This window comes from Gekko japonicus, unplaced genomic scaffold (assembly GCF_001447785.1).
Source record: "Gekko japonicus isolate JY-2015 unplaced genomic scaffold, Gekko_japonicus_V1.1 scaffold201, whole genome shotgun sequence".
Taxonomy (NCBI): Eukaryota; Metazoa; Chordata; class Lepidosauria; order Squamata; family Gekkonidae; genus Gekko; species Gekko japonicus.
The window spans coordinates 852,493-879,725 of record NW_015162480.1 but is presented as its reverse complement, the minus strand read 5'-3'; the positions used below and the strand labels follow the sequence as shown (position 1 = coordinate 879,725).

Genomic DNA, 27,233 nt, shown 5'->3' with positions numbered 1-27,233 from the left:
TTTTCCATATGTTAATCTTTGGATGAAGGCTTGGGTCTATTTACTAATTAGAGATCTTTAATTGCTCCACTTGAACACATTAATTAAATAATTGTCTTAAACCAAGCCTACAGAATCTCACTGTAGGTTCAGCTTGTGAGCTTGTTTATGTGAAGATAAGCTCCAGTGAAAACAATGGGATTTAGTATAAAGTCAGTGAGCTCATGCTGGGGAGATCTGGCATATGTGCTTCTCCACATCGCTGTGAATTTTTGGAGAATGGACAACCCAACTTAATCCATCTCATCTTTCCCCCATTCCCTTGACACTCATCCGAATTGTAATTTGGGAATTTATTGGAAACTCAGATTCTTAAGACCAGTCTGCACTTTACTATAACCCCAAACCAGTGTGGTTACTCTTTCTGCACTGCCATATTGTTTAGCGCACAGAGCCAACCTAATTTTCATGGGCCCAGACATAATTAACTAATTTACTCTGTTTCTCTTGAAATATTTGGAGAGCTGTTGGACTGATTGACAATACCTTGGTCAAATAAAGGGGAAAAAACCCTTTGCTCTAGCTATTAAGTAGTTTCAGTGTGCCATTCACATAAGTAGTTTCCCAGCAATTAGTAACACAGTGTACCTTAACTGTCTACAGGATGTATGCATAGATAGTAATTTCTGTGATCACAGCAGTACATCTTCCAGATGCTGCAATCCACAGGAATAGCTAAGAATGTATATATGTGTAGCCTACAGTTTTAAAGTGGGAGTCCTGTGAGGAAAGCTTTGGACACAAACCTCTAGCCAGCTTGGCTTGGTCTACTACCAGGGTTGCCACATTCACATTTTCAGTGGAAAATCACCCACTTTGAGCCTCCAACCCTCACCACTGTTCAGTAAGCTGGCAGGGTAAAAATAAGACACACAATTCCCATTCAGTTAACGGTATGATGTCATTTCCAGGGCAAAACTGGAATTGCCATGTTGCTCTAGGATTCAGTGGAAACTCTATGGTAAAACCATAGAGCTTCCACTGAACCCTAGAGTGGCAAGACCTCACTTCCAGGTTCACCCTGGCAATGGTGTCACGCCATCAGCATGATTGCCCCCTGTGTCTCAGTTCCCCCAGTCATCCAGCAATCCTGTGTACAACTGGCATCCATTGTGCAGACAAGATGTATTCAAAGTCTCCACAGTGATGCTAATGTGATACAAAACTACCAAAACATGCATTTTTATCTCTTTGTTACCAAGAGCAAAGGGATGTGCTATCTATACCATCCCGTGTGGGTCATACAATGTCATAACAAAAGGTTCCCCCATCCACTATTGTATTAAGAAACAAGTCAAGGTGTTTTTAACAGTAAAGATGTGCAGGGTTTATAAGCCAATTTGGGGACTCATTTGGGCAGAAATGGAAAGTATACATTGAAGAAACCTCTCCCAGATTTCCCGGTTGATATTGAAGCACCACATTCCCACTGCTAGAAGTTCTCTTGCAGGTATGCTCTTTGTCTTTGCAAAAATTTATATTTGTATTTGATTTAATCGGAATGAAATCTCATCTTATGTCAGCATTATAAATACTCTGCACAAAGTTCATGTGATCTGAGCTGTAATCCTCCTGCTGTTCGTAACAGAAATAGGATGCCCTGGTTTAATGCCTTCATTTAATGCTTCTTGGTTTAATGTTAAGTCCTTGGTTCAAGTTTTACATGTACATGAGGAGCTGTGACCATCTATATTTGGTGCATGGCTTATTTGTATTTGTGATCTCTTGAAAACCTGCATAGCCATATTTTATTTATTTAAAACATTTCTATGCCACCTTTCCATCAAATTTAGGGCTCTCAAGGCAGCGAACAATCACAAACATTAAAACTAACTTTTGTATATAATTAAAAAACCAACCATTTAAACAGCAAGGAGGGTCCACAAAAGTACGCCATAGGAAACAGATAAGTCTTCACCCACTGTTGGAAGACAGTGATAGAGGGGAAGAGATGAATCTCCCTAGGAAGGGCATTCTGTAGTTTTGGTGCCGTGACTGAGAAGGTCCTTTCTTGGGTTGTCAGCCATCTTGCCTCAGATGATGGGGCACCCAAAGCAGGGCCCCTGAAGATGAACATAGTGGTTGGTAGATTCATGTGGGAGTAGGTGGTCTTTAAAGTATACTGGTCCCAAGAATGGCTTTAAAGCCAGAAGCGATATTGTTCCAGTTTTTTGGGGCCTCCAGGCACCTTTGGAATTTTGACAAGGGGAAGTGAGCAGTGCTGCAAAATGGCTGCCATGGGAAGCGGAGCCAAATGCAAAATGGCTGCCGCAGGAAACAGAGCCAAGTGGAATACCTCCCCCCTCACATCTGGGAAAGAAAGAAAGCCTGAAAGGGGAAAGGAACCACACAGTGACTAGAAAACCCTCCAGACCCTCTGGTGGAAAACTCATTTGAATGCGGGTGGCCAATAGGGTTGCCAAATGATTTTTACCTGGCGGCGGGGGCTCCCGGCTGGCGATCCTGAGCGCGTGCGCCGCATGCATGTCACCCAGATGTGATGTCATGACGCCGGGCACGCTGGGGGCGGGGCCACAGCCATTTGAGGGGAAAACTCATGACGTCACATCCGGGTGACGTGGACACCGGGGTGGGGTTTCCCCCGGGGGCCGATTCCGCAGGGGCGGAAATCGGACCTCCAAAGCGGGGGGAAATCCGCCCCCCCCGGGGGGATTTGGCAGCCCTAGTGGCCAATAACAAGCCTCCCTTACAATGGCCCCGCCCACTTTCTGAGAAGCTCAGAGCTTGCCAAGGGAAGTACTGGCAGGCCTCATGGTGCTCATACATTTCCGGCTGTTCTTGAAAATGCTCTTGGAGAATTGAAACGTGTGTATCAGTGGAATATGGGGGCAAACTGTGGTTCTCTCTTCCCAATGGGTATACAGGCCCACACATCCATTAGGGCAGGGTGGTATTGCACACATACAGAACAGTGTATGATGTGAGCACGTGCTGTGTCTGTCTGTCTGTGTCTCCAGAGCTGAAGCAGGGAACTTCAGGTTGTGCAGCTGAAACCTCTTCTACAGAGCTATGTGTGTTCAGATTTTACTGCCCTCTTCAGCTGCAGAAAGCTATCAGGGGTCTGTAATGTCAGGCCTTGCAATTTCATGCAAGCAGTGTGAAATCTCTGGATCGGCCAAGCCTGGATATAAATACTAAGAACCATCTTCCTTTTGCCTGGTAAATGAGGAGCATCTTCTTGAACTTCAGTCCCTGTTTTTTCCAAGTCAAGCCCCACTGATGTCAAGAACTTTGCAGTGCAGCACAGTTCCTCTAGGCCCGGTGTAGAGGACTCATGAAGCTGGCTTAAACTGAATCAGACCCTTGATCCATCATGTTCAGTATCGTCTACTCAGACTGGCAGCAGCTGTCCAGGGTCTTATTTAGAGATCTTTCACACAACCTACTACCTGTTCCGTTTCAACTGGAGATACTGGGGATTGAACCTGGGACCTTCTGCATGCCAAGCAGATGCTCTACCACTGAGCCATGGCCCCTTCCCCAAAGGACAGCCACCTGTGGCCCAGCTAGATGTGCATGTGTACACAGATGCATACTGTCCCAAAAATGCAGACTTTTATATTACCAGCTCTCTCTGAGCCATGTGGATATTGTCACCCTTTGGAAACATAAAGAATAACCTCTATGGAAAATGTTAATGGCATAGCAAACACCAGCGTTGCTCTGCAGTCTAGCAATTATTAACATAATGATAACAAGAGATATCATAGCAGTGAAATTCACTTGATGTGTTGCTTGAACACATCTGCCCTTTTGTGTTCCCCCAAAAGCACGATTGCGGCTTGCAATTTGATCCCTGCTGGGCTCTCTTAAACTGTATTTTAAACACACAGTGAGCTTCAACAAGCCTCATCTGCATAATATGAAAATTGGTCTTTCGATCATTTATTTAGTAGTGTAATGTGCTGCTTTTGCCATTTTTCGAGTGGTGCAGAAGTCCCACGGAAGAATACCTTGGGAAACTATTCTTCCATTTCTCGTTATCTTTGACAGCAGGAGAGGACCGTTCCCAAAACTCGAGTTATCTGTGGCAAGTTTACATAGGGCTGCTTCCTCTGGCATTGTTCTTCTCCTTTCTCTGTATAAATAAAAAAAACCCATCTGACAATAATAACATTGGCTGTGTGGTTGCGTGCACCTTAATCAGGCCTGGGCATTTATTCAAGCAATTTTCAGTGGTTAGAGAAACAGCTGAGAAAGGTGCTGTCTAGGAACATGGCACGTGCAGATGCAGCAATCACGTACGGGAGGCAACTAACTGTCAGACTCCTGCAGCAATCAGTTCCCAACAGCTTTCATTCTGAGAAGTAAAGTTTATTGAGACATTGAAAGTATGCAGATATCTTAATGCTTTCGTGTTAGAACTGGCATAAAGCGCACGTAGCAAGCTGATATGCATTATTCAAGGGGGTCTCCTGATGGCTCAGGGCCAATCAGAGACCAGGTAAAAGCCCGCCAAAGTAACGGGCTATAATTCCCAGGATAAAGACAGCATCAGGCACTCAAGTCAAAAGCTTCAGTTACACAGATAACAGAAACACTGAAGATGCAGCAGAAACAAAAGTCAAAATTCCAGAGTCACCCCTCACTCCCATGGCAGCTAGAATAGCCAGAGGCCTAGCTGATACTAACCACTCCAGATGCCTCCTATATGCAATTCCTGCGTCAGCATGTGCAGTGTCCCTGGACAGTACCAGGATTCTCACTAGGACCAGTGCTCATTTTAGGACTAGTGGCATTTGCAAGGGAAGTAATCATGTTGTGCGTCTTCTCCTGTGCGGTTTTCCAGTTATTGTAACAGCCACGCGGAAGGGATGCTCTGCCACCACTGGCCCGAAGGTTTATAAGCATGAAGATAACCTTCATGCATTTGTGTTGCATAAAGCTGAGCCAGTTGTGATGTTTAGGCTACCTGATGTGCTTAAGTTTTCCTGCTTAGCCATCTTTGGATATTGCAGCCAGTTTGGTGTCGTGGTTAAGAATGCGGACTCTAATCTGGGAGAACCGGGTTTGATTCCCCACTCCTCCGCATGCAGCTGCTGGTGTCACCTTGGGTCAGTCACAAGTTCTCTCAGAGCTGTTCTCTCAATACCAGTTTTCAGTCAGGGCTCTCTCAGCCCCACCTACCTCACAGGGTGTCTGTTGTGGAGAGGGGAAGGGAAGGAGATTGTAAGCCACTCTGAGGCAAGGGTGGGGTATAAATCTAATCTCCTCCTCATCCTCTTTCGAGTTGACATTGAAACTGGCCCTTCCAAGTAGGGCCGTGCAGCATGCTTGTTTTGGTAGAAATACTTATACCCCACTTTTCTCCCAAATGGGACCCAAAGCAACTTGCAAAACTATTTTCCCCTCCTCCATTTTATTCTCACAACAGCCCTGTGAGATAGTGCAAGTGGAGAGTTATCGGTCCAGATGCAACCTGTGAGCTTCCATGGATTCGAACCTGGGATTCTGAGCTCCTGGTCCATCCACAATACCTGGGTTTCCCAGGATCCTAGTCCAGCGCTCTAACCCCTAGACCACATTGGCTCTCCTTGTTGTGTTAGCTGGTGCTTGACACAGAGGAGTGGATATATGATCCTTGCCTTCAGGGAGCCACAGCTCCCAGAATGGCCTCCTCTTGAAATGGCTTCCAAAGATGGAGAGAAATGCCAGAGTTCTTGGGACACGACCCTTTGCTGGTGCCGTGGTGGGACGCAAGCTTTTCATCCTCTGGTTGTACTGGCACAAACGAGAAACACACAGTTTCCTCTGTTTAGAAAGGAAAGTGCCAGGAATCTTTATTTGCAAGTCTGTCCGGAGAAAAAAGAGATCAGGAAGCGAGATAAATATTCAATCACCGGATCTGCCTTGGGATTTTTCTCAATAGGTGGAAATGCGGAGTAAACAAATAGGAGCCTTTAAAGGATTCTTCATAAGAGCCGTTTGACCTCTTGTTTCCCTCTGACATCCTAAATGCAAATGCAGCCGCGTGGAAATCAGGTTTCCAAATAGCCGTTTAGCAGCCCAAAAGAGGCCTGCTTAGCCTGAACATGTCAGAGCACAGGAAGCGGCAGGGCTGGCCACAACCAGTCCTTGGAGAGTAGACCACCAAGGAAGCCCAGGGTTGCGATGCAGAGGAAGCTCATCTCTTGCCTGGAATGCCCTGTGGACGGGGTTGCCATGACTTAGGGATCCCCTGGAATTACAGCTCATCTCCAGACTACAGAGATCAGTTCCCCAGAACATAAGAACATAAGAGACGCCAATGTTGGATCAGGCCAAAGGCCCATCCAGTCCAACACTCTGTATCACACAGTGGCCAGAAATACCAGTGCCACCAGGAGGTCCACCAGTGGGGCCAGGACATTAGAAGCCCTCCCACTGTTGACCCCCCCCCCCAAGCACCAAGAAGACAGAGCATCACTTGCCCCAGAGCCCCTATCTATACCTTGTGGCTAATAGCCACTGATGGACCTCTGCTCCAGATGCTTATCTAATTCCCTTTTAAAGCCGTCCATGCTTGTAGCCGCCACCACTTCCTGTGGCAGTGAATTCCATGTGTGAATCACTCTTTGGGTGAAGAAGGACTTCCTTTTATCCGTTCTAACCCGACCGCTCAGCAATTTCATGGAGTGCCCACGAGTTCTTGTATTGTGAGAAAGGGAAGAAAATGGATGCTTTGGAAGGTGGACTCTATGGCCTTGTACCCCACCGAGGCCCCTGTCTCCCCCAGGCTCCATCCCCAAATCTTTAGGAGCTTCCCAACCTGGATCTGGCAACCCTATCCCCCCATCCCCCATCAGTGGCCAGGGGGAACCAGGCTATATCATGGCACTTTCTCTCCCAGTGACCAAATCAGGAGCAGTTAAACTCCAGGCTATAGAAGTCTGAAAGTTTGTCTTAAGTAAAATCCCCCTTCAGTGTCTTTTCTTTAAGAAACTAATAATTATCATCAATGGATAGGAAAGTCCACAGTACTGGGGCCACTGCTTTACAGGCCCTGTTCCTAACTCTCATGGATGTCATTTTACATGGGGTGGTATAACAATCAAGGTTCCCTTTGCTGATGATGCGGGGTTGGTTTGTATGGGGAGGGGTATATCCTTGTTGCCCTATTCCATAGCTCTTTACAAAAATATCCAAGAGAAATGCATAGCGATGCTGGGTTACCAGATTTAATATTCTGAGGTTGTTGAGAAGAAGAAAACAATCCGGTTATGGCTTTGTTGGTTTAGATAAGCGAATTACAGACATTGTCATTGTGGGGGCCCCCAATAGCTTCCAGAGAACCCCATAGTCCCCCAAAACGGCTTCTGCAAAATCTATTGTCAAAGGCAAAATCGCTGGTTTTGATTAGCAATATACAATCAGACTGGAATAAGCTTCATTTCCTGGAAAGCAAACTCCCCAACCGCCACCACCCCTATCTCGCAGTGGCGTGGTTACTGTTTTGGCAGAGGGAGTCACTGTTTCAAAAGGTTACATTTATGTGTGGCTGGAAGAATAAGGCCGAGTTGCATTTTCATTGAGCTGGGACACCGGAGACCCCTTTCTACCGCCAAGGATTACAAATCATGGCCCATGAGAAACCTTTAAAAGCGTAATGGGTAGAATTTCTGTTTATTTTCAGAACAGGAAGAAATGCAGGTATTTTAGAAAGCAGAGAGGCCACAATGTGTACTGTATTTTAGAAAGTAGAGGTATTTTAGGAAGCAGAGAGACCGCAATGTGTACAGTAAACTCTATGCCCTGGCATGCATCGGGAAATGTGGAAGACCTTTGCCCCTGACTTATGTCTTTATAACAATATTGTGTTTCATAACAAAATTCTACGTAACTTTTGTGCCCAGTATATGTTTTTTTCCCCCTAATAGAAACCTGGAACGGGGCAAGTAATCGAGCAAGCTAATGAGATTGTTGCAATGTACCCTTGGCATCTGGCATGCCTTGGGGTCTTTTGTATTCCTCAACCCAGACAGCAGTCGCAATAATACTTCACACATATTATCTCAGTATGTCTTACCTAGAAGTTGACGAGTGCTTTCATTCCCATACTACAGATGTGTGCCTGGGAAGACTGAGGCTAAGCAAAGAGTGGCTTTACCTGAGATGACTTTTCAGTGCAGAGCTTCCTCCAGCCTAAGCCCATTGATTAACTGGGGTGTAGTGGTTAAGAGCGATGGATTCTAATCTGGGAGAACTGGGTTCGATTCCCCACTCCTCCACATGCAGCCAGCTGGGTGACCTTGGGTCAGTCACAGTTGTCTCATAACCCTCTCAGCCCCACCTACCTCACAGAGTGTCTGTTGTGGGAGAGGAAGGGAAGGCGATTGTAAGCCACTTTGAGACTCCTTTGGGTAGTGAAGAGCAAGGTATAAAACCAACTCCTCCTCTTATTATTGTTGTTGTTGTTGTTGTTGTTTTGTAGCACCTGAGAAGTTTCCCAACTTGTTTCTAGGTGGATTTTGGTGCCTTATCTTGTATTTCCTGTATCATTTTTTAATGTTTGTTTTGGCCTGGAGCCTCAAATATGGAAGCAGCTCAGGCCTCTCTGGACCTCTAAGAGCTCCTGAAATATTCAAACATAAATTAGTATCCTTAACAAGCGTCTCAGTGGTACAGAAGGGATGTTTGTACCAGAGAAGTCGGTACAAGGAAAAGGTGAACAGACACTTGCCATAGTTAAAACATAATAAGGTGGATCGAACCATCTTCCAAGGAGACTTCCTCCAGCAACTGGAAGAGCCACTCAAGTGGGAGGAACATAAGAACATAAGAGAAGCCATGTTGGATCAGGCCAATGGCCCATCCAGTCCAACGCTCTGTGTCACACAGTGGCCAAAACCCAGGTGCCATCAGGAGGTCCACCAACAGGGCCAGATCTCCAGAAGCCCTCACACTGTTGCCCCCCCTCTCCCAAGCACCAAGAATACAGAGCATCACTCCTCCAGACATAGTGTTCCATCTGTACCCTGTGGCTAATAGCCACTCATGGACCTCTGCTCCGTATGCTTATCCAATCCCCTCCTGAAGCTGTCTATGCCTGTAGTCACCGCCACTTCTTGCAACAGTGAATTCCACGTGTCAATGACTCTTTGTGTGAAGTTTCCTTTTATCTGTTCTCAGCCTACTGCTCACCAATTTCATGGAGTGCCCACGAGTTCTTCTATTGTAAGAAAGGGAGAAAAGTACCTCTTTCTCTCCCTTCTCTATCCCATGCATAATTTTGTAAACCTCTATCATGTCACCCCTCAATCACTGTTTCTCCAAGCTAAAGAGCCCTAACCCTCTTTAACCTTTCTTCATAGGAAACCTCCTTAGATTGAAGGAAGGCTTCAAACTTGAGCCAAAAGGAAAGGCGGGGTATAAATATTTTAACTGATAAACAGAGAAGTGAGTGAACTTTGTTTGGCGGAGTGGTAGGATGGGGGTAGGATCCACCCTGTTGTTGTGGCACGCACATTAAAGACTAACTTATCAATTGTACCATAAGCTTTAATGTCTCAGGCTCACTTCATCAGGCGCAGAAGGGATGATAAAAATACCGAAAATATATTGTTCCTTGTGATGATAGAACTCTTCTTAAGTATAAAGAGGAGCTCTGTCTCACGGACGTTTGTGCCACAATAAATATGTTGGTCTCTGAGATGACACAAGACTTCGTTATTCAGGCTGCCTAGCCTGGTTCTCCCTCTAGACTTCCTTTGATTAGAAGGCTTTCTGTAATTAGGCCATAGCGAGAGCTCTGCCTGAGGTCCGGCTTCTTGGCTTTCCTTAGGATCATGGTTAATCCCATTTCAGAAGTGAAGGCCAATTACGACTTCTGAGCTCAGTCCCTAAGCTTTCCCCATTTTTCTTCTCTTTCAGATGCCAGATACGGATAAATCTCCAGATCCGGCTTGCGCTGAGGGCTCCAAAGAAAACTGCCAAAGTCCAACTCTGGGAGGTGGTATTTTGAAGTACAGGAGTCGATCGCAAGGTAGGGGTGGTCTCGTGGAATGGGTGAATCAAAGTTTGCAAAGCATGAGAAAAAGATGAGAGAGGTCTGTTCCAGTTTGGTCCCACAGAACAGCCCTTTCCGGAGGGTCACCTTTTTTAAAAAACCAACAACAGCAGCAAACCATTAAAGCTGCAATACGAAGATACTGAGAGAAATGGGAAGGGGTCCTCTTCAGTGAAACTTCCCCCCAGCCCAAGAACATGAGAACATAACATGATTAGAACCTGCTGGATCTTACCAGTGGTCCATCTAGTCCAGCATACAGTTCATTCCTCAACACCAGGTTCTGACAGTACGAGGGATGACGAAAGGAAGGTTATGTTCCAGCCCAGAGTACAATTTCCCTGGACTTTCAGGGCTAAATATTAAAGAAACAGCCTGAAAAGATGTGGTTCAGGACACATACCAAAGGGACACCTTCAAGGGATCTCCCTTTTGTATTAGCCTTAGGGTAAATTTAGGGGAAATTTGGTGAAGTGCAGTATTTTAGAAGAGGACAGTAGGAATATAAACTATAACAGATATTACAGACTTGTTGTTGAAAACCATTGAAGGTTTGTGGTTGGAGATTGTCAGAATTTGCCCCAGTGTGTGCTTCTTGCACCTCTTCTATAAGGATCATAGAGTGCGTTAGGGAAGAAAAACACACACCACTGTATCCTGTTATAGAATCATAGAGTTGGAAGGGACCTCCAGGCTCATCCAGTCCAACCCCCTGCACAATGCAGGAAATCCACAAATACCTCCCCCCCACACCCCCAGTGACCCCTGTTCCACACCTAGAAGATGACAAAAAACCTCCAGGATCTCCAGCCAAAGTGGCCTGGAGAGAAACTGCTTCCTGACGCCAAAGTGGGGATCAGCCTTTCCCTGGGCGTGTAAGAAAGGGCCACAAGAACTAAGCACTGGTGCAGCCCTTCCTGCCCTCATGATCTGCCTAAGTTCACAGAGCTATGTTTGTTCCCATCTGCTCAGCAGCTTTCCATTAAAAAGTCGGGGGAAAGCTAGCGGGAACTTGGTCTATACTTGTTCCAGCTTTGTGTTTCTTGCATCTCTGTTCTGCTTACCTGGACTTCTTGCCTGACCCTAGACTGGAACTATCAAATGCATATTATGGTGAGATATTTCAAACTGACCTGTTTTGTAGGAAACTTGCCATCCTTGGTGGGTATCCCACAAGGAAGTCTGAATGCCTGAAAGAGACTGAAGAGCCGATTTAATAAGTTTGCATTTTGTTTTTCGGGGGGGAGGGGAGAGGAAAACAAACTTTGGTGTCAAGATTGTTTCGCTTTAAAGGAATTTTTTTAAAGAGCTTCCTGTGTTTTCAAGTTTAAGGATATTTAAATTCTTGCTCATTACATAGAGATGCTAATCTGGTCTCTGTTTCCATTTCACTTAGTTATTTTAAGTATTTGTGATTTGGGGGCCTCCGTTGGATTTACCAACTGCTTTTTGTCAGCTTGCGACTGAGATTAGTCTCAAATCTTTTAAACTGGAAATGGCCCTGTGTTCCTTGCCAGTAATTTTGGCAGCAATCCTTTAAACACACCAGCATGAAACATTAAGGCTTTGCTACAGTACGCATTTTGAAAATGGTTGCTTGCATGATAAACTGTTGCTACCGACTTATAGGCTGTGTGTGTGTGTGTATACGAAAAGATAATATCTATCATAGTTTGTGTATGTGATTTAGGAAATGCATCCATCATTTTTGAACGTGCGTATAAAATGTTGAAGTAGCACACCTGGCTCTATCACAACTGTCTGCTCTTAAAAGATGCCCTGATAGATGTGTAATAAATGGCGTCTCTCGGTTATTGCTCAGGGGCAGCAACTCGTTTAGAATCCGTGGGAGAAGATGACGAGTTGACAGTGGAAAATGGAGATGTGAGTTATGAAATAGCCATGAAATATTCCCGGGGAGGGAGAAAACATTCTCTGCCACAGCATCTGGACACAGGCACCAGGCAGGTGAGAGAGAGGGGGTACGGTTTACCGTGTTTATGTATTATTTATTTATTAATTTTTTATTTATTACTTCAAATTTGTACTTCGCCCTCCCTGCCTAAGCAGGCTCAGGGCAGCTTACACAATAAAACATAATAACAATCAGATATCATTAAAAAAAGATATTAAACTTTTAAAACAATTCATTAAAACCGCTTTAAAGGTAAAGGTTCCCTTGCTTGAAAGCCAGTCGAATCTGACTCTAGGGTTGTGGTGCTCATCTCCGTTTCCAAGCCGAAGAGCCAGCGCTGTCCAAAGACGTTTCCGTGGTCATGTGGCCGGCATGACTAAACACCAAGGTGCACGGAACGCTGTTACCTTCCTACCGAAGTGGTACCTATTTATCTACTTGCAATTTCTTGCTTTCGAACTGCTAGGCTGGCATTAAAATCGCTTTAGAACAACATAAAGTGCTAGCAATAATGCTTTTATCATATAGATGGCGCTATACATTGTATAGATTGTCTGAGTATTCAGCTTGTTGATCTTCTCGTATCTGAATGGCGGGGCACAGGCTGTCAGTCATAGACCAGGCGCCAGGCTCTACAACTAGTGATGGCACTGGTGGTGGTACTGGCGGCAGCAGCTCCTAATTGAAGGCCTGGTGGAAGAGCTGTAGACAGGGAACCTCGGTTTGTATCTGCTATATTTTGTTATGCTATTGTGGGATACTGAGAGCCAAACTGCACGCAATGCCTGCTATTAGTCAGGTTGGGGTTCCCCGAACTGACTTACAGACAGATGTTACATTGGGGAACTAGGATTCCCAAGTGCTCTGAAGCCTGATTTGACTTGGGATTGAGATGCAGTGGGAGGATGGGCTTGTGCCTCCCCCACCCCCCAACCCGCCCCACACACCATTTCCCCAAGCTGAAACATAGGAGACTGCCCTATTTGTCCCGCTGTCACCGACCCAACTTGTAGCAGACGTCATGTCTAGTTTGGCCCAGACTCTCAAGCCATTTTGCATTAGAATTGAGTCCCAGGCACCATCTAAGTGGTTAAGTGTGCAGATTCTAATCTGGGAGAACCGGGTTTGATTCCCCACTCCTCCACTTGCACCTGCTGATGTGACCTTGGGTCAGTCGCAAGCTCTGGCACAGCTGTCCTTGAAAAAGAGCAGTTTGTGCCAGAGTTCTCTCATCCCCACCCACCTCACAGGGTGTCTGTTGTGGGGAGGGGGAGGGAAAGGAGTTTGTAAGCCGCTCTGAGACACCTTTGGGTAGTGAAGGGCGGGGTATAAATCCAATCTCTTCTTCTTCTTCTTCTTCTTCTAACTTTGTATATACGATCCTTCTCTTGTTTATGTGGTCACGAATACTGAGGCGAACCAGAAATCAAGGGGGAAAGGCTTTTGCTTCCCAGCATCTCTTAACATGTTATTTTCATTTTGTTTCCATCTCTGAGTACATCTGTGACCGCAGTTTTTAAAAGATCGCTTTGAGAAAACTCGCAGGTTGTCTCGCTTACCTGCTTTATTGTCGATTGCAAAATGGGGAGCTTTTACTAATCGGCAGCTACTCAGGAGTGACCCCCTCCCCCTTGTGCCAAGCTTAAGAATTGCACTGCCTTCATGATGACCTTTGCAGAAGCGGTTGACTAGCTAGTATTGGAAACAGAATAGTGGACTGGAAGGATTCTCGGTTTGCCCCAGCGAGGCCATTCCAAGGGGTTCAACTATATGGTGCAGGTGGCGCGGGGATACTGCTGAAAATGGCATCTCCATGCTGATTTCTCCCATGTTGAGCGTAGAAGCATTTACACATACAGTAGTTTCCGGACCCACACTATATCATTACCTACTACTGGTCAGACCAGGAAAATGCAGAGTGTCACAACACAGGGCACATGTGCCTACACTTCATAGGGGTGAGGGAGAGACCTTTATTCATTGCTGCCATTTTCAACAGCATCTGTGTGTTGCTCATACCATGTAGTTCTCCCTTCCCTCCTTACCAACACCAGGTAAGGCATTTTTCTATTCTGAAAAAGGGATCATTGTAGTGCCGAGCCAAACATTCATACATCTAGGTCAGATTTTGTTGATATATGTAGGAGGAGTCTTTTTCATCAAACAAGCATGCAAATCGCAGAGAAATCAAAACTGTTTTTCTAATTTTTTCCCTAAGGCCCCTACACATAACTGCTCCTGTTTCCTTTTTTAAGACTGCCTGAGCTAGCCCATCCTTACATTGCCAAAACGTTTGGGAAAAGGAAGGTATAGGTGCTCCTGTTGAAAACAATAAGTGAGAGCACTTTGTGTCTTTGTAATGATTATGATTATTTTATTTCTTCAGGAGTACCAAATTGTTAAAAAATCAACCCGGTCACTGAGTGCAGCTCAGGTAGAATATCCCTGGCGCCTGACTCAGCCATCGATTATTTCCAACATCGTCCTGATGAAAGGTCAAGGCAAGGTAAGGACATTCTCACAAGTACTAGTAGTTGGGTCTGGGTGCATGGAAGAGCATGTGAGAATCTTGACAAGCACAAAACATATGGTGTTGTTTTCTTTAGGGTGTGGTAGTCACATTTACTACAATAAGAACATCAAAATATATGTTACCACCTCTGGAATATTTTCAGGAGGGCAGCCATGTTGGTCTGCAGTAGAAAAGCTAGACTTGAGTCCAGTAGCCATTTTGAGACCAAGAGGATTTTTTGAGGTATAAGCTTTGGAGAGTCAAATCTCCCTTCGTCAGATAGAGGAGCTCTGACTCTTGAAAGCTTATACCCCGAAAATCTTGTTGGTCCCTAGTTTGCTCCTGGACTCTAATCTGAAATGTTCTTGTTATATTCCTGTGAGTGAAGGTCTTCTAACACTGATAGGCTGAGCTGCTCTTGTGCTCAGAATTTTCAGCTACTGAGAGAACAAAACTGTCTTCTGACAAGCTTCTGTGAGGGAAGGGGAAATAGTCAGTTTGGCTGGGACCAAACCCTCAGACAGACAGTTCAACTGAGAGAAGGACCTAGGAGGTAGGGAGACTAAGGAAGACAGATTCTTGAGGCAAAATGGTTGACAAAAAGGTCAAGAACGGGCAATGGACTGACAAAGAAAAAATGGAAGGAAGGGAAGGCTTGGGGGGGGGGAAGTGAGGGCGACAGGAGTTTGATTAAAAAAGGAATTAATCAGAGACCAGACATTAAAGAAATTTCACAGTGCTTATAAGATGATGATAAGAACATAAGAACATAAGAGATGCCAATGTTGGATCAGGCCAAAGGCCCATCCAGTCCAACACTCTGTGTCTCACAGTGGCCAGAAATACCAGTGCCATCAGGAGGTCCACCAGTGGGGCCAGGACACTAGAAGCTCTCCCACTGTTGACCCCCCCCCCCCAAGCACCAAGAAGACAGAGCATCACTTGCCCCAGAGCCCCTATCTATACCTTGTGGCTAATATCCACTGATGGACCTCTGCTCCATATGCTTATCTAATTCCCTTTTGAAGCCGTCCATGCTTATAGCCGCCACCACTTCCTGTGGCAGTGAATTCCATGTGTTAATCACTCTTTGGGTGAAGAAGTACTTCCTTTTATCCGTTCTAACCCGACCGCTCTGCAGTTTCATGGAGTGCCCACGAGTTCTTGTATTGTGAGAATGATAATCTGTATAAAAACCATTGTATAAAACAAAACAATGGGTTGGATGCAACAGTATATTTCTGGTAAAAGAAGGGAAGCAGTTTTTGACGATTCCCAGTTCCACCGCAGACCCCCAATTCACCCCTCATACTGTTCATTAGAGTCTCCTCTCCTCTAGAGGGAGCGTTAAGCAAGAAGGTCCCATTCTGCTGATAGAAATGTCTTCCATCAACGGAAATTGCTGCCGGGCCGGGCTCAATAATTTCTTCCTGTCGGGTTTTTGGCTTTGCAGTTCACCCTCTCGGTCTGAGCAATTTCAAAGTCGTAGTTTCCGTTCCCACCCAATTACTTTAGGCCAAAACTGGAGTCACAGTTAAGATCTATTAACGTTTCTCTTTCCACCCCAAATCCTCTGCAGGGTCTTGGATTCAGCATTGTGGGAGGGCAGGACTCTGCTCGGGGACGCATGGGCATTTTTGTGAAGACGATTTTCCCGACTGGAGCCGCCGCCGCCGATGGAAGACTTAAAGAAGGTATGGTAGCAAATAGAGTGGATTTCTGGGAGAGGGGCCATGTCCCATATCGCAGCTGTATCCCACTTTTTCTTGGGGCCAGTGAGCATTGTTCAGGGCAGAGAAATAAGCCCATGGACCAAATCCGATTTTGGGCTGTATCAACAGAGGTATAGCGTCCAGATCATGTGACGTGATGGTATCGCTGTACTCTGCTCTGGTTAGACCTCACCTGGAGTATTGTGTTCAGTTTTGGGCACCACAATTTAAGAAGGATATAGACAAGCTGGAACGTGTCCAGAGGAGGGCAACAAAGATGGTGAGAGGTCCGGAGACCAACTCCTATGAGGAAAGGTATGAGGAGCTGGGTATGTTTAGCCTTGAAAGGAGACGACTGACAGATGCCCCAGAAGGTCAGACCAGAACCAAGAGATTGAAATTAAATCAGAAGAGTTTTTGGCTAAACATTAGGAAGAACTGTCTGGCAGAGCAGGTCTGCAGTGGAACAGGCTTCCTCGGGAGGTGGTGGGCTCGCCTTCTTTGGAGGTTTTCAAACAGAGGCTAGATGGCCATCTGACAGCAATGCTGATTCTGTGAACCTAGACAGAGCATGAAAGGGGGGGCAGGAAGGGTTGCATCAGTGCTTAGTTCTTATATGCCCAGGGAAATGCTGATTGCTACTTTGGGATCAGGAAGCAATTTTTCTCCAGGCCAGTTTGGCTGGAGATCCTGGAATTTTTTTGTCATCTTCTGTCCATGGAACAGCGATCACTGGGTGTGTGTGTGTGGGGGGGGGAGGTATTTGTGAGTTCCCTGCATTGTGCAGGGGGTTGAACTAGATGACCCTGAAGGCCCCTTCCAACTCTATGATTCTACGATTCTATGATCAGCTGGCCAACAAACTATCAGAGCATGGCCCTTCCTGATCTGCTCCCCATTTTTGGCCTGGACTGGTGGTTAAAGAGTAATTGAGATCTGGTTGGAACGGTAGGGATTTCCACAGCTGTGGAGTGCGACTCTCCCACCTCCCCTTCCTTCTGCAGACCAAAATACCTCCTGAAATGCTGCTCCTGTTGAATTCATGCCGGGGGGTCTTCCCCTTCCACTTCCTGTCTTTCTAGCATGAGCATAAACTGGGTGGGGATGGGAGGACGTCTGTACGATAGTAAAATGGAGACAGGAAGTAAATGCGCTGGCTTAGAAGCAGGCAGAGCGAATACTACCGAGAAATCTATTCATTGAACTGCCTACTACCTGTATTGTCAAACTCACGGTTGTCCTAATCCATTAATATTGGTTCATGAATTGCATTTCTTTGCTACACAAACAAACACTGCTTCTTACAGGTTGTTACGAAGTGTGCATTTTTTTGCAAGGTATGTGTGTGCTTTAGGCAGCTATAATAACACTTAGCATCTGTATATCACTGTTTTGGGTGTTCAGAATGCTTCATTTGCATTATCTTGGTAATACAGCAACCCTTAAGGTAATATTGTTTCTCAGTCTCCTTTGGCAGCTCTGAAAGAAAACTACCTCGTGATTTGATGCTGAGGTTTGAACCAGGGTCTTCCTGCTTGAGAGTGAGTCTTTTAGCCACCAAGCTGAAAACATAGGAACGTAAGAAGAGCCCTGCTGGATCAGACCAGTGGTCCATCTAGTCCAGCATCCTGTCTCACACAGTAGCCAATCCGTTCCTCTGGAGGGCCAACAACAGGGCATAGAGGCTGAAGCCGATTAGTGCCTCTGAATGTGGAGGTCCCCCTTAGTCCCCATGGCTCGTAGCCATTGATAGACTTATCCTCCATGAATCTATCTAATCCCCTTTTAAAGATGTGTATTCCTGTGGCCATCACTACATCCTCTGGCAGTGAATTCCACATTTTAATCACTCTCTATTTTGCAAAGCCTGGATGCTTATCTACCCTAGATTAAGACCCAAAAGGAGTCAGTAGCAATGTCATAGCTGTCCCTCATCTTCCTCCCCGTAGCAAAGGTTACCCATCTGATCCCTTATATGAAGATGGATCTGTTACTGAGAGTGCACCCTGGAACACCACAAACGTACCCCTCTGGCTGTACAGTCTGTGGGGAAACATCTAGACTGGTTTGCAAACTGCCTTTCGTGAAAGCTTGCTCACCACTGCTGGTTTTTCTCCTCGAGGATCCCCTTACGGGCTTTCAGAGAACTCCAGGCTCACTGCAACACAAAAGTACAAAAAGTACACTGCAACACAAACATACAAAAATGTATCTGTTCTAATGCAAGTTCAGGGTCAGAGGGCAAAGCTTTGGGAGCATTCTTTCACAATAGCTAATAGTAAACTGGCTGGCTCCTGGGCAGAAAGTGTATTCACCACCAAGACAATGGGAACACATGCAAATAAACAGAAGGTTTTTTTGTTTAAAATATACAGCAACTGGCCAGATAAATGAAGATGCCTAAGATTGTAGCTGCCCCAGTGTCCTCTGGTTTTGGAAGCTAAGCAGTGAGTGTCAGCCCTGGTGAGTGCTAGGATGGTCCATCATCCGAGCCCTGATGAGTGCTTGGACGGGAGACCGCCATGGAAGTCCATGGTTGCTATGCAGAGTCAGGCAATGGCAAGCCACCTCTATTCATTTCTTGCCTTGAAAACCTTATGGGTCGCCATAACTTGACGGCACTTTCCATAAAGATGGCAAACGGTAAGAACTTTTATCATTCTTGCATCCAGATTTTAATGTGGATCTTCCTTTTGGTTACTAGGGGACGAACTCCTGGAAGTGAATGGGGAATCTTTACAGGGGCTGACCCATCAGGAGGCCATTCAGACATTCAAGGTAACGGAATTATTAAGAGAGGTTTCTAGAGTCCCAGGGCGCAACTGCAGGCACCCGGGTGCTGTATATTTGCGTTTGGTTCGATGATTTGAGCATGGGCTGCTGCATCCTGTACATGTTGCAATCGGAGTGTCCCTTGGCGAAACCAAACAAAATCATCTTGCACTGCAGAACTATAAGGCAATTTTTTAATATGTGAAAAACTTGCCATAATGTTTCAGTTTAACGATGGAGAAGTCTGAGCTCACAAAGGTTTCCTGTGGGATATTCCCCCTCTCTCAGCTGCAGTAGCTTCCTTTGTGGAATGACTGTCCATTGATCCCAGCTAAACCAATGCAGATGCAAGAAGGGAGGCACTCGCTTTTGCTCACGCCCATTTGTTTGCTCATGAGTGTACCCTGTATATTGTGGGAAAGAATGTGCCTTTAGACGTGTGAGAGACGTACACACGCACACAAGCACTTTGGTTTCATCCTCAGGTCAACCAATAATTGGAAATGGTGTTTCCAGTACCTCCCCTCCCCTCCCCTCCCCTCCAAAAGGTCCTCATATTCCAACAGTTGCACCACCTGAAGGCACCAAAGATCCATCTCATTCTCTTTTCCAGCCACCCATAGGTTGAGCCAAGTCCAAAAACCATAATGTAAGAAGAGCTCTGCTGGGTGGCCTTATAGTCCAGCCAGGGCTCTTTTTGTAGAAAAAGACCATCAGGAACTCATTAGCATAATAGGCCACACCCAACAGCAGGAACTCATTAGCATATTGGGCCACACCCCTGACAGCACAGCTCATTAGCACATTGGGTGTGGCCTATTATGCTAATGAGTTCCTTCTGGGCATGGCCAACTCGGGAGCCAGACGGAACTCCGTTCCTGTGCGTTCCTGCCCAAAAATAGCCCTGGTCCAGCCTCCTTTTTCTGACAGTGGTCAGCAAAATGTCCACAAGGAGGGCTTTGTGGACAAAGCCGCTCCTTGTTCTTGCAAGTACCGTTCAGAGAGACGTTGCTTCTTGACATGGGAGTCCCATTTAGCTATCATAACTAATACGATGGACCTGCCCTCAGTGAATTTATGTAGCCCGTTTTTAAGGCCATCTAAGCTAGTAGCTTTCACCACATCATGTGACTGTGAGTTCCACAAGTTAGTGATGGTGTATAGTGTGAAGAAGTGGCCGCTTTGGTACTTTATCCACTGCCCATTGACTTAGTGCCTCTAGTTCTAGAGGATTTTAGTTTTAAGGGGCAAGAGCAAACGATGCAAGGAAGAAATTTAAGTTGTACGCAATTAGGAGAAGTCACAACAGCAAGAAGAAGACTAAATCCACCACTGGTTGCCACCGGCCGTTGGTGGCACTAGCACCCCAGAATGATACGATAATGATATCCTCGCTCTGCACCATCTCTAAAAAGTAATTGTCCTTCTTGGTACTAGTGATGCAATTAATTCGTAACAGGTTTATGCCAATAAAGGCTGACTTGACTTGACTTTACTAATTCGTAACAGGATCAAGTGTCAGTTTCTCCCGTGGTTGCTTTCCCCCCCATGGCCATGATTTTGACAACCGTGGCCAAAGCAGCTCGTTTCTCTAGGTTGCCCTTCCCATGGCTGGGTATCATCTTTACCACTGGGTGGTACATTTACACAAGTAAAAGTGGTCTTTCTTTTGTTCCGGATGACTCAGGTCAGGCCTGATTCAGACATATCAAAGAATCGCTATGAAAACGGCTACAACTATGCAAACATATTTATAAGAATAATACATCACATTGTCGTTGCCTATAATCCACAGTGTCGCAATAAGAAGCATGTACATCCACTGCTAACCAAACAAAAGATAACACGGTCTCCAATTGTTGTTAGCACTAATAGAAACCCCCAGGGTTATATCTGTCGAGACATCTTCCAAGCCTGTTCTCTGCACACAGACACCTGCACACTAGAAGTTAAGCTGTGCTTTTAAAACAGAGCTTCCTTACTGCCTTTTTCGTACTGCAGCCTGCTCAACTTCCCCAAGTCCTACTCCTAGTCACTGGAACCTTGGCAGTAGCATGAGGTGTCTGGGGGGGTGGGGGTGGATCAGCAGAAATTTCATGCGAGTTAAATTGCATGAGCTTGGGCTTGGATCAGCCAAAAGGATTCTCTTCTGTTAAGCCTTCCTTCAACAGAGAAGGACTCCTCCAATGGGGAATGGCTTTTTCTGGTGGAAAAAGGTTTCCCCTGGTGGAGAAAACTCTGTCTCCCTTAAAAAAGTCTTTCTTGGTTGGCTGAGTGGCTCAGTGGAAGAGCTTCTGTTTCGCATGTAGAAGTTCCTAGCTTCAATCCCCAGCATCTCCAGTTGAAAGGAACAGGTAAGTAGGTGACACGAAAGACCTCTACCTGAGATACTGGAGAGCCGCTGCCAGTCTGATTAGACAATACTGACCTTGACGGACCAAGGGTCTGATTCAGTATAGGGCAGCTTTGTGTGCGTGTGTGTGCTGGAAAAGAATCCTTAGGATCTAATCCATAGGATCCAACTCATAGTGTTTTAGGATGCTAATGATAACGAATTGCATCGTTGTTCCTTAGCAACTCAAGAAAGGCGTGGTGACCCTCACGGTACGGACCAGACTTCGTAGCCCCAGCCTCACCCCATGTCCAACTCCTACGTTGCTGAGCCGGTCCAGTTCCCCAAGTTCCAGCGGAGGAGCCCCTTTACCCAGCTCCGAAGATGTTGATGTTTCCTCCTCAAGTCGTAAGGGGCCGGGTCCAAAGGACAGGATTGTCATGGATGTGACCCTCAATAAAGGTTTGACTTCTGTCTCCCACTGCCATGAATGGGGGCACTGGTGTGCTGACTGATGATATGAAAAGAACACTGCTTGGACTGGCTTTTAAGCCCACTGCAGAGAGCAGTAATCAAGCTAGGCTTAGAGTGGCGTGCACACAACAGTCCTCAAGGGCATCGCAGGCAGCCAGAGCGCTTTATAGGCAGCTACCCCACTTCATAAGGAGCTGCGGTGGCTCAAGTGGTTAAGACGCTGAACTGCAGGCTGTGGAAGGTCGGTAGTTCAGCAGTTCGAGACCCGAGTGTGCCGCATGACGGAGTGAGCTCCCGTCTCTGGTTCCAGCTCCTGCCAACCTAGCAGTTCGAAAGCAAGGAATTGCAAGTAGATAAATAGGTACCACTTCGGTGGGAAGGTAACAGCGTTCCGTGCGCCTTGGTGTCTAGTCATGCCAGCCACATGACCACGGAAATGTCTTCGGACAGCGCTGGCTCTTCGGCTTTGAAACGGAGATGAGCACCGCAACCCTGCAGTCGGATTCCACTGGCTTTCGAGCAAGGGAACCTTTACCTTAACCCTTCTTCATGGGAGGGAAGGCAGCATAGTATAGCCTGATCTCGTCAGGTCTCAGAAGCTAAGCAGGGTCAGCACTTGGATGGGAGACCACCAAGGAGAACTCTGCAGAGGAAGGCAATGGCAGACCTCCTCTGCTGCTCACTTCCCTTGGAAGCCCCTGTCTGGGGTCACAATAAGTCGGCTGTGACTTGACAGCGCTTCTGTACGTGCATACCCCTTTTGTCACAACGTTATCTATGAACACTGAACTTGCACGTGAAAGAAACAGAGTCATGGCGATGAGCTCTGGCCCCACGTGTGTGCATTCCACTGAAGGCAGTGTACAAGTGAAGGCACTTCTCCACCCGATTGGGAACCCTGGGAAAACAGGTTCCCAATAGCACAGAATGGAGCTGCGGTGGCTCAAGTGGTTAAGATGCTGAACTGCAGGCTGTGGAAGGTCAGTAGTTCAGCAGTTCGAGACCCGGGTGCCGCAAGACAGGGTGAGCTCCTGTCTCTAGTTCCAGCTCCTGCCAACCTAGCAGTTCGAAAGCAAGAAATTGCAAGTAGATAAATAGGTACCACTTCGGTGGGAAGGTAACAGCATTCCGTGCGCCTTGGTGTTTAGTCATGCCAGCCACATGACCACGGAAACGTCTTTGGACAGTGCTGGCTCTTCGGCTTTGAAACGGAGATGAGCACCGCAACCCTAGAGTCGGATTCCACTGGCTTTCGAGCAAGGGAACCTTTACCTTTACCTTTAATAGCACAGAAACAGCCTTGTGCGCACACGTGCTTTTTTGCATATGAAGACTTTACCCATCTTCACGTGGACGCATGCATATTGGGGTGGAGCTTCACGGGTTCAGTTTCCATGAGTGTGAAAAGGGTCTATTTTTCAGTAGGGCTTCAAACAGTTTATCCATTGAAAGAAATAACAAAGAGCATTTTCATCATAAAGAAGGGGGGAAATCAGCAATCTTCAGTCATAATTTACCAAACAGATGGATCTGATAACAGCCAGGAAATGGGAAAAGATGCACTCAGCCTAATAAGAACATGACCTGTTTCTATCAGCCTTCATTGTATGAGCATTGTTGTCAGGACAGATGGGCTAAACAGCTTCCTTGCTCTCTGTCTTATCACAGAACCAGGTGTCGGGCTGGGTATCGGTGCTTGCTGCCTGACGCTGGAGAACAGCTTACCGGGTATCTACATTCACAGTTTGGCCCCGGGATCTGTGGCTAAGATGGACGGAAGGTTAAGGTTAGTTCTGAACTTCACTGCACAAAAATTACCCCAGTTCCCGTTTTTCAGGGTTATGTGGGTATCTGACTGGTATCTGACACCAGCAGTCTGTGTCAGGTGGGTAGAGAGGAAGGAATTACGAAAACCTGAATAAATTGTATGGAATTCGTTCTGCTTCCTGACAGGAACTCAGGATTTGTCATGGGCAAACTTCTTCCACTCTAGTTATTGGCCTGATTAACACATATGTGATTTTTTTTTTAAGTTCGGGATTGTTAAGCATCATTGCGCTCTCAGTAATATTATCAGGAGTACAAATGGACCGTTGGGCCTCCCCGTCACAAGCTCCCTTCTTATTTTTTATTTATTTATTTGCTTTATAACCCACCCTCCTTCACATAGCAGGGCTCAGGGAGGGTAACAACAATAAATTAGGTTAAAACCTTTAACAAATATCTAAAAAGAACTCTACAAGTTACAACAATCAAATAAGATGGCACTTAAAGAGAACACATTAGTATCTCATTTCCTGACAGAGGGGGAGAGAAAATGTAAGGAACAGGGGAACGGAGGAAGTCGGCCTAGTTAGAGATCACTGTTGTCCTCAGCCATAGGCTTGGCGGAACATCTCCATCTTACACAGGCGCTACGGAACAGCATCAAGTCCCGCAAGGCCCAGATCTCGCTCGATAGACTCGCAGGGCTCTTTTTGTAGCAGGAACTCCTTTGCATATTAGGCCACACCCCCTAATGTAGCCAATCCTCCAAGAGCTTACAGAGCTCTTCTTGCAGGAATTACTGTAAGCTCTTGGAGGATTGGCTACATTAGGGGTGTGTCACTTAATATGCAAATGAGTACCTGCTACACCCACCCCTGGCTCTGGTTGAGGACAGCAAAACAGTCTTTGGACCGGGGATCACCAGTAGATTTTTGTCACCAGTAAATTTTTTGTTCCCCTTTCCAATATTTAGCTAGCAGAGGAAGCAAGTTTACAGCAGGGTTTCTTTTAGGCTTTACATGCTATCATGAGTGTGTCTAGATGAGGCTCTGCGTTTCCTTTAGTTCCCGATTGAGCTGGACAGCGGTTGTGGTGGGCCCACCATGGGCTCTTGCTGCCACCAGGTAAATTTTGGGACAAGGAAAAGGAGAGGGACAAGAAAGGTGTGCATCGAGGGGGCCCCAAACAAGTCCACGCTGGCCTTGGAAAGGGGTGTGGGCCTGACTTGACATGGGCTGAGGCCCTGAGGGGGGTATTGAACGGCTGTTATTTTAGTTTTGGACTCTCCTCCCCATTTTTAAGACACATCCCATCATTCCTTTGTGTAGTGTACGTTGTGATGTTCAGTTGTGTCCTTGAAAACAATGGTGTAAAGTTAGTCAGGATGAGGGACAGTGATTTCTCAAGACCACCCACTGAGCCTTGTAACTGGGTGGGGATTTGAGCTCGGGCCTGCCTAGCCTAATGTTTGATTTGTAGACCACACAAAAAAGTGAATCCTGTTGGTTTTTTTTTTTAAATCCAAGTTTCCCCCCTTGTTTTCCTTTCTGGATATTAGTTTATGTGACCTTACCAACGGATACGTAAGCCACAGATTTTGTTGGGGGTTTTTTTGCACAGATTCTGTGTTCCCCAGGGGCAGAAGCTGTAATTTACATACAGATAACCCTACTTTCCAAAAACCAGTTAGAGGATCGCAAAAACTGTAGTGGTAATGGGGCTCCATGGAAGGATGCTGGTAATATACAGGTGCCTAGCCATTGACCGCTGGGTCAAAAGTCATCAGACAGCTAAGCGCAGAGTTAGTTTTACTGTGGAGGTTTCTGCTAGGAAGCTGTGCTACATGGGACCACATTGCTCTGGTTTGGAATAAATCAGCAATTCCGACCTTCACATTTGGTATACATCTCCGTCCTGTAAAACAAACATAATACTATCAGTGTAAGTTGCAGTAGGCACAGCTAGTTGGATGTGTTTGTTTTCTCAGCCGCGGTGATCAGATCCTGGAAGCCGATTCGGTCAGCTTGCGACATGCAGCTCTGAGCGAAGCCTACGCCATTTTGAGCGAATGTGGTCCGGGCCCAGTCAGCCTTATCATCAGCCGCCATCCCAATCCGAAGGTAAGGAAAGTAACATAATAAAAGTACAGCATAGGTCAGTAGCGACTACAGGCTGCTTTCCTGCACTGTTAAAAGTGTTATAGATGCATGCTCTGGTTTCTCTTCTGTTCATACAAAAAAAGTGCTATTGACATAAAAATGGTCTGTTGCAATGGAAAGAGCAAGAGTCCAGCAGCACCTTAAAGACTAACAAAATTTGTGGCAGGGTATGAGCTTTTGCGAGTCACTGCTCACTTCTTCAGATACAGGTAGTATGTGAGTCCATCTGTCCTATATCTTGCAGAGATGAGTGATTTCAGATTGCAAATGGCAATAGCAGGTGAATGACAATTGTAGGCATGAATGGATTAAGTGTGATACGCAGAGGGGTAGTAATGAGAAATCAGCATTGGTAATGAGACAGGAAACCTAGGTCTCAATTCAGTCCAGGTGGATGCATTGTGGCAGTGGGGGTCTTCAGGCTCCTCATAGGATATCACCAAGCTTAATCCCTAAAAATACTAGTTCAGTTATTGCTGGTGAGCAGGTTGCTTGGATGGTCCCATCACAATGTGGCTTTGCAGCCACAGCTTACAACTTCTATCTTACACTCTAGAACTAAATGCACTATCAGTTTTCTTTTAAAGCTCTGAACAGATGTGGCCCTTCATACTGCAGATGGCATCTTCATATGATTATCCATATACATTAAAAGTGACGGACAGGTGTGACTTTATATCCTGAAATAAGAATGATTTGGGCACAGAAGGTGGCTTTTTCTATGGGGCTACTTGCATTAGGGAACCTGCTCCCCAGAGAATCCTGCCAATGCCTCCTTATTCCAGAAAGCTTTTTTAGCTGCTGTAGCATGTTTTGGAATTCAGTGTTTTGCTGTTTGCTCCCATTGTTTTTATGTATTGTGTTGGAACCCAGATGCAAAGAATGCAGATCTTTCCCATGATGCCCTCCACTTAACAGTCTTTTCTAATTACAGAAAAGCCTATTACTTGGATCAAATATCCATGCAGGTCAGGAGGCTGCGGAGCAGGGCACAAAATCTCTCCTACCATGCTCATTTGGGTTGGCAACCCTGGGCTAGGAAATTCATGGCGTTTGGGGAGTGATTCGGGGTGGGGGGGGGCAGTGTTTGAGGAGGGGAGGGACCTCAGTCGGGTATAATGCCATAGAGTCCGATGTCCAAGGCAGCCATTTTCTCCAGAGCCATTTTAATGTATTTATTTATTGTATTTATTTTATTCGATTTATACCCCGGCCTTCCTACCAAAGCAGGCTCAGGGCAGGGTGTAGTGGTTAAGAGTGGCGGACTCTAATCCTGGAGAACCCACTCCTCCACATGCAGCCAGCTGGGTGACCTTGGGTCAGTCGCAGATCTCTCAGAGCTGTTCTCTCAAGAGAAGTTCTCTCAAGAGCTCTCTCAGCCCCACCTACCTCACAGGGTGTCTGTTGTGTGCGGGTGAGTAATAATCCTCCTCCTCCTCCTCCTCCTCCTCCTCCTCTTCTTCTTCTTCTTCTTCTTCTTCTTCTTCTCCTCCTCCTCCTCGGAGACTGATCTCCATAGTCTAGAGATCAGTCGTAATTCTGAGA

The 27,233-nt window shown here is 46.1% G+C and overlaps 1 protein-coding gene across 1 annotated transcript in view; it reads left to right on the top strand.

Annotated features, from left to right (window-relative positions):
* The window catches only part of PDZD2 (PDZ domain containing 2), a 269,311-nt gene that overhangs the window by 206,296 nt on the left and 35,782 nt on the right, over window positions 1-27,233 (top strand). Inside the window, exons 7-14 of the mRNA XM_015405845.1 lie at window positions 9,910-10,021; window positions 11,868-12,013; window positions 14,347-14,466; window positions 16,052-16,166; window positions 18,889-18,962; window positions 21,531-21,750; window positions 23,431-23,548; window positions 25,517-25,649. Coding sequence (XP_015261331.1) covers window positions 9,910-10,021; window positions 11,868-12,013; window positions 14,347-14,466; window positions 16,052-16,166; window positions 18,889-18,962; window positions 21,531-21,750; window positions 23,431-23,548; window positions 25,517-25,649 — 1,038 coding nt within the window. The remainder of the gene's footprint in view (window positions 1-9,909; window positions 10,022-11,867; window positions 12,014-14,346; window positions 14,467-16,051; window positions 16,167-18,888; window positions 18,963-21,530; window positions 21,751-23,430; window positions 23,549-25,516; window positions 25,650-27,233) is intronic.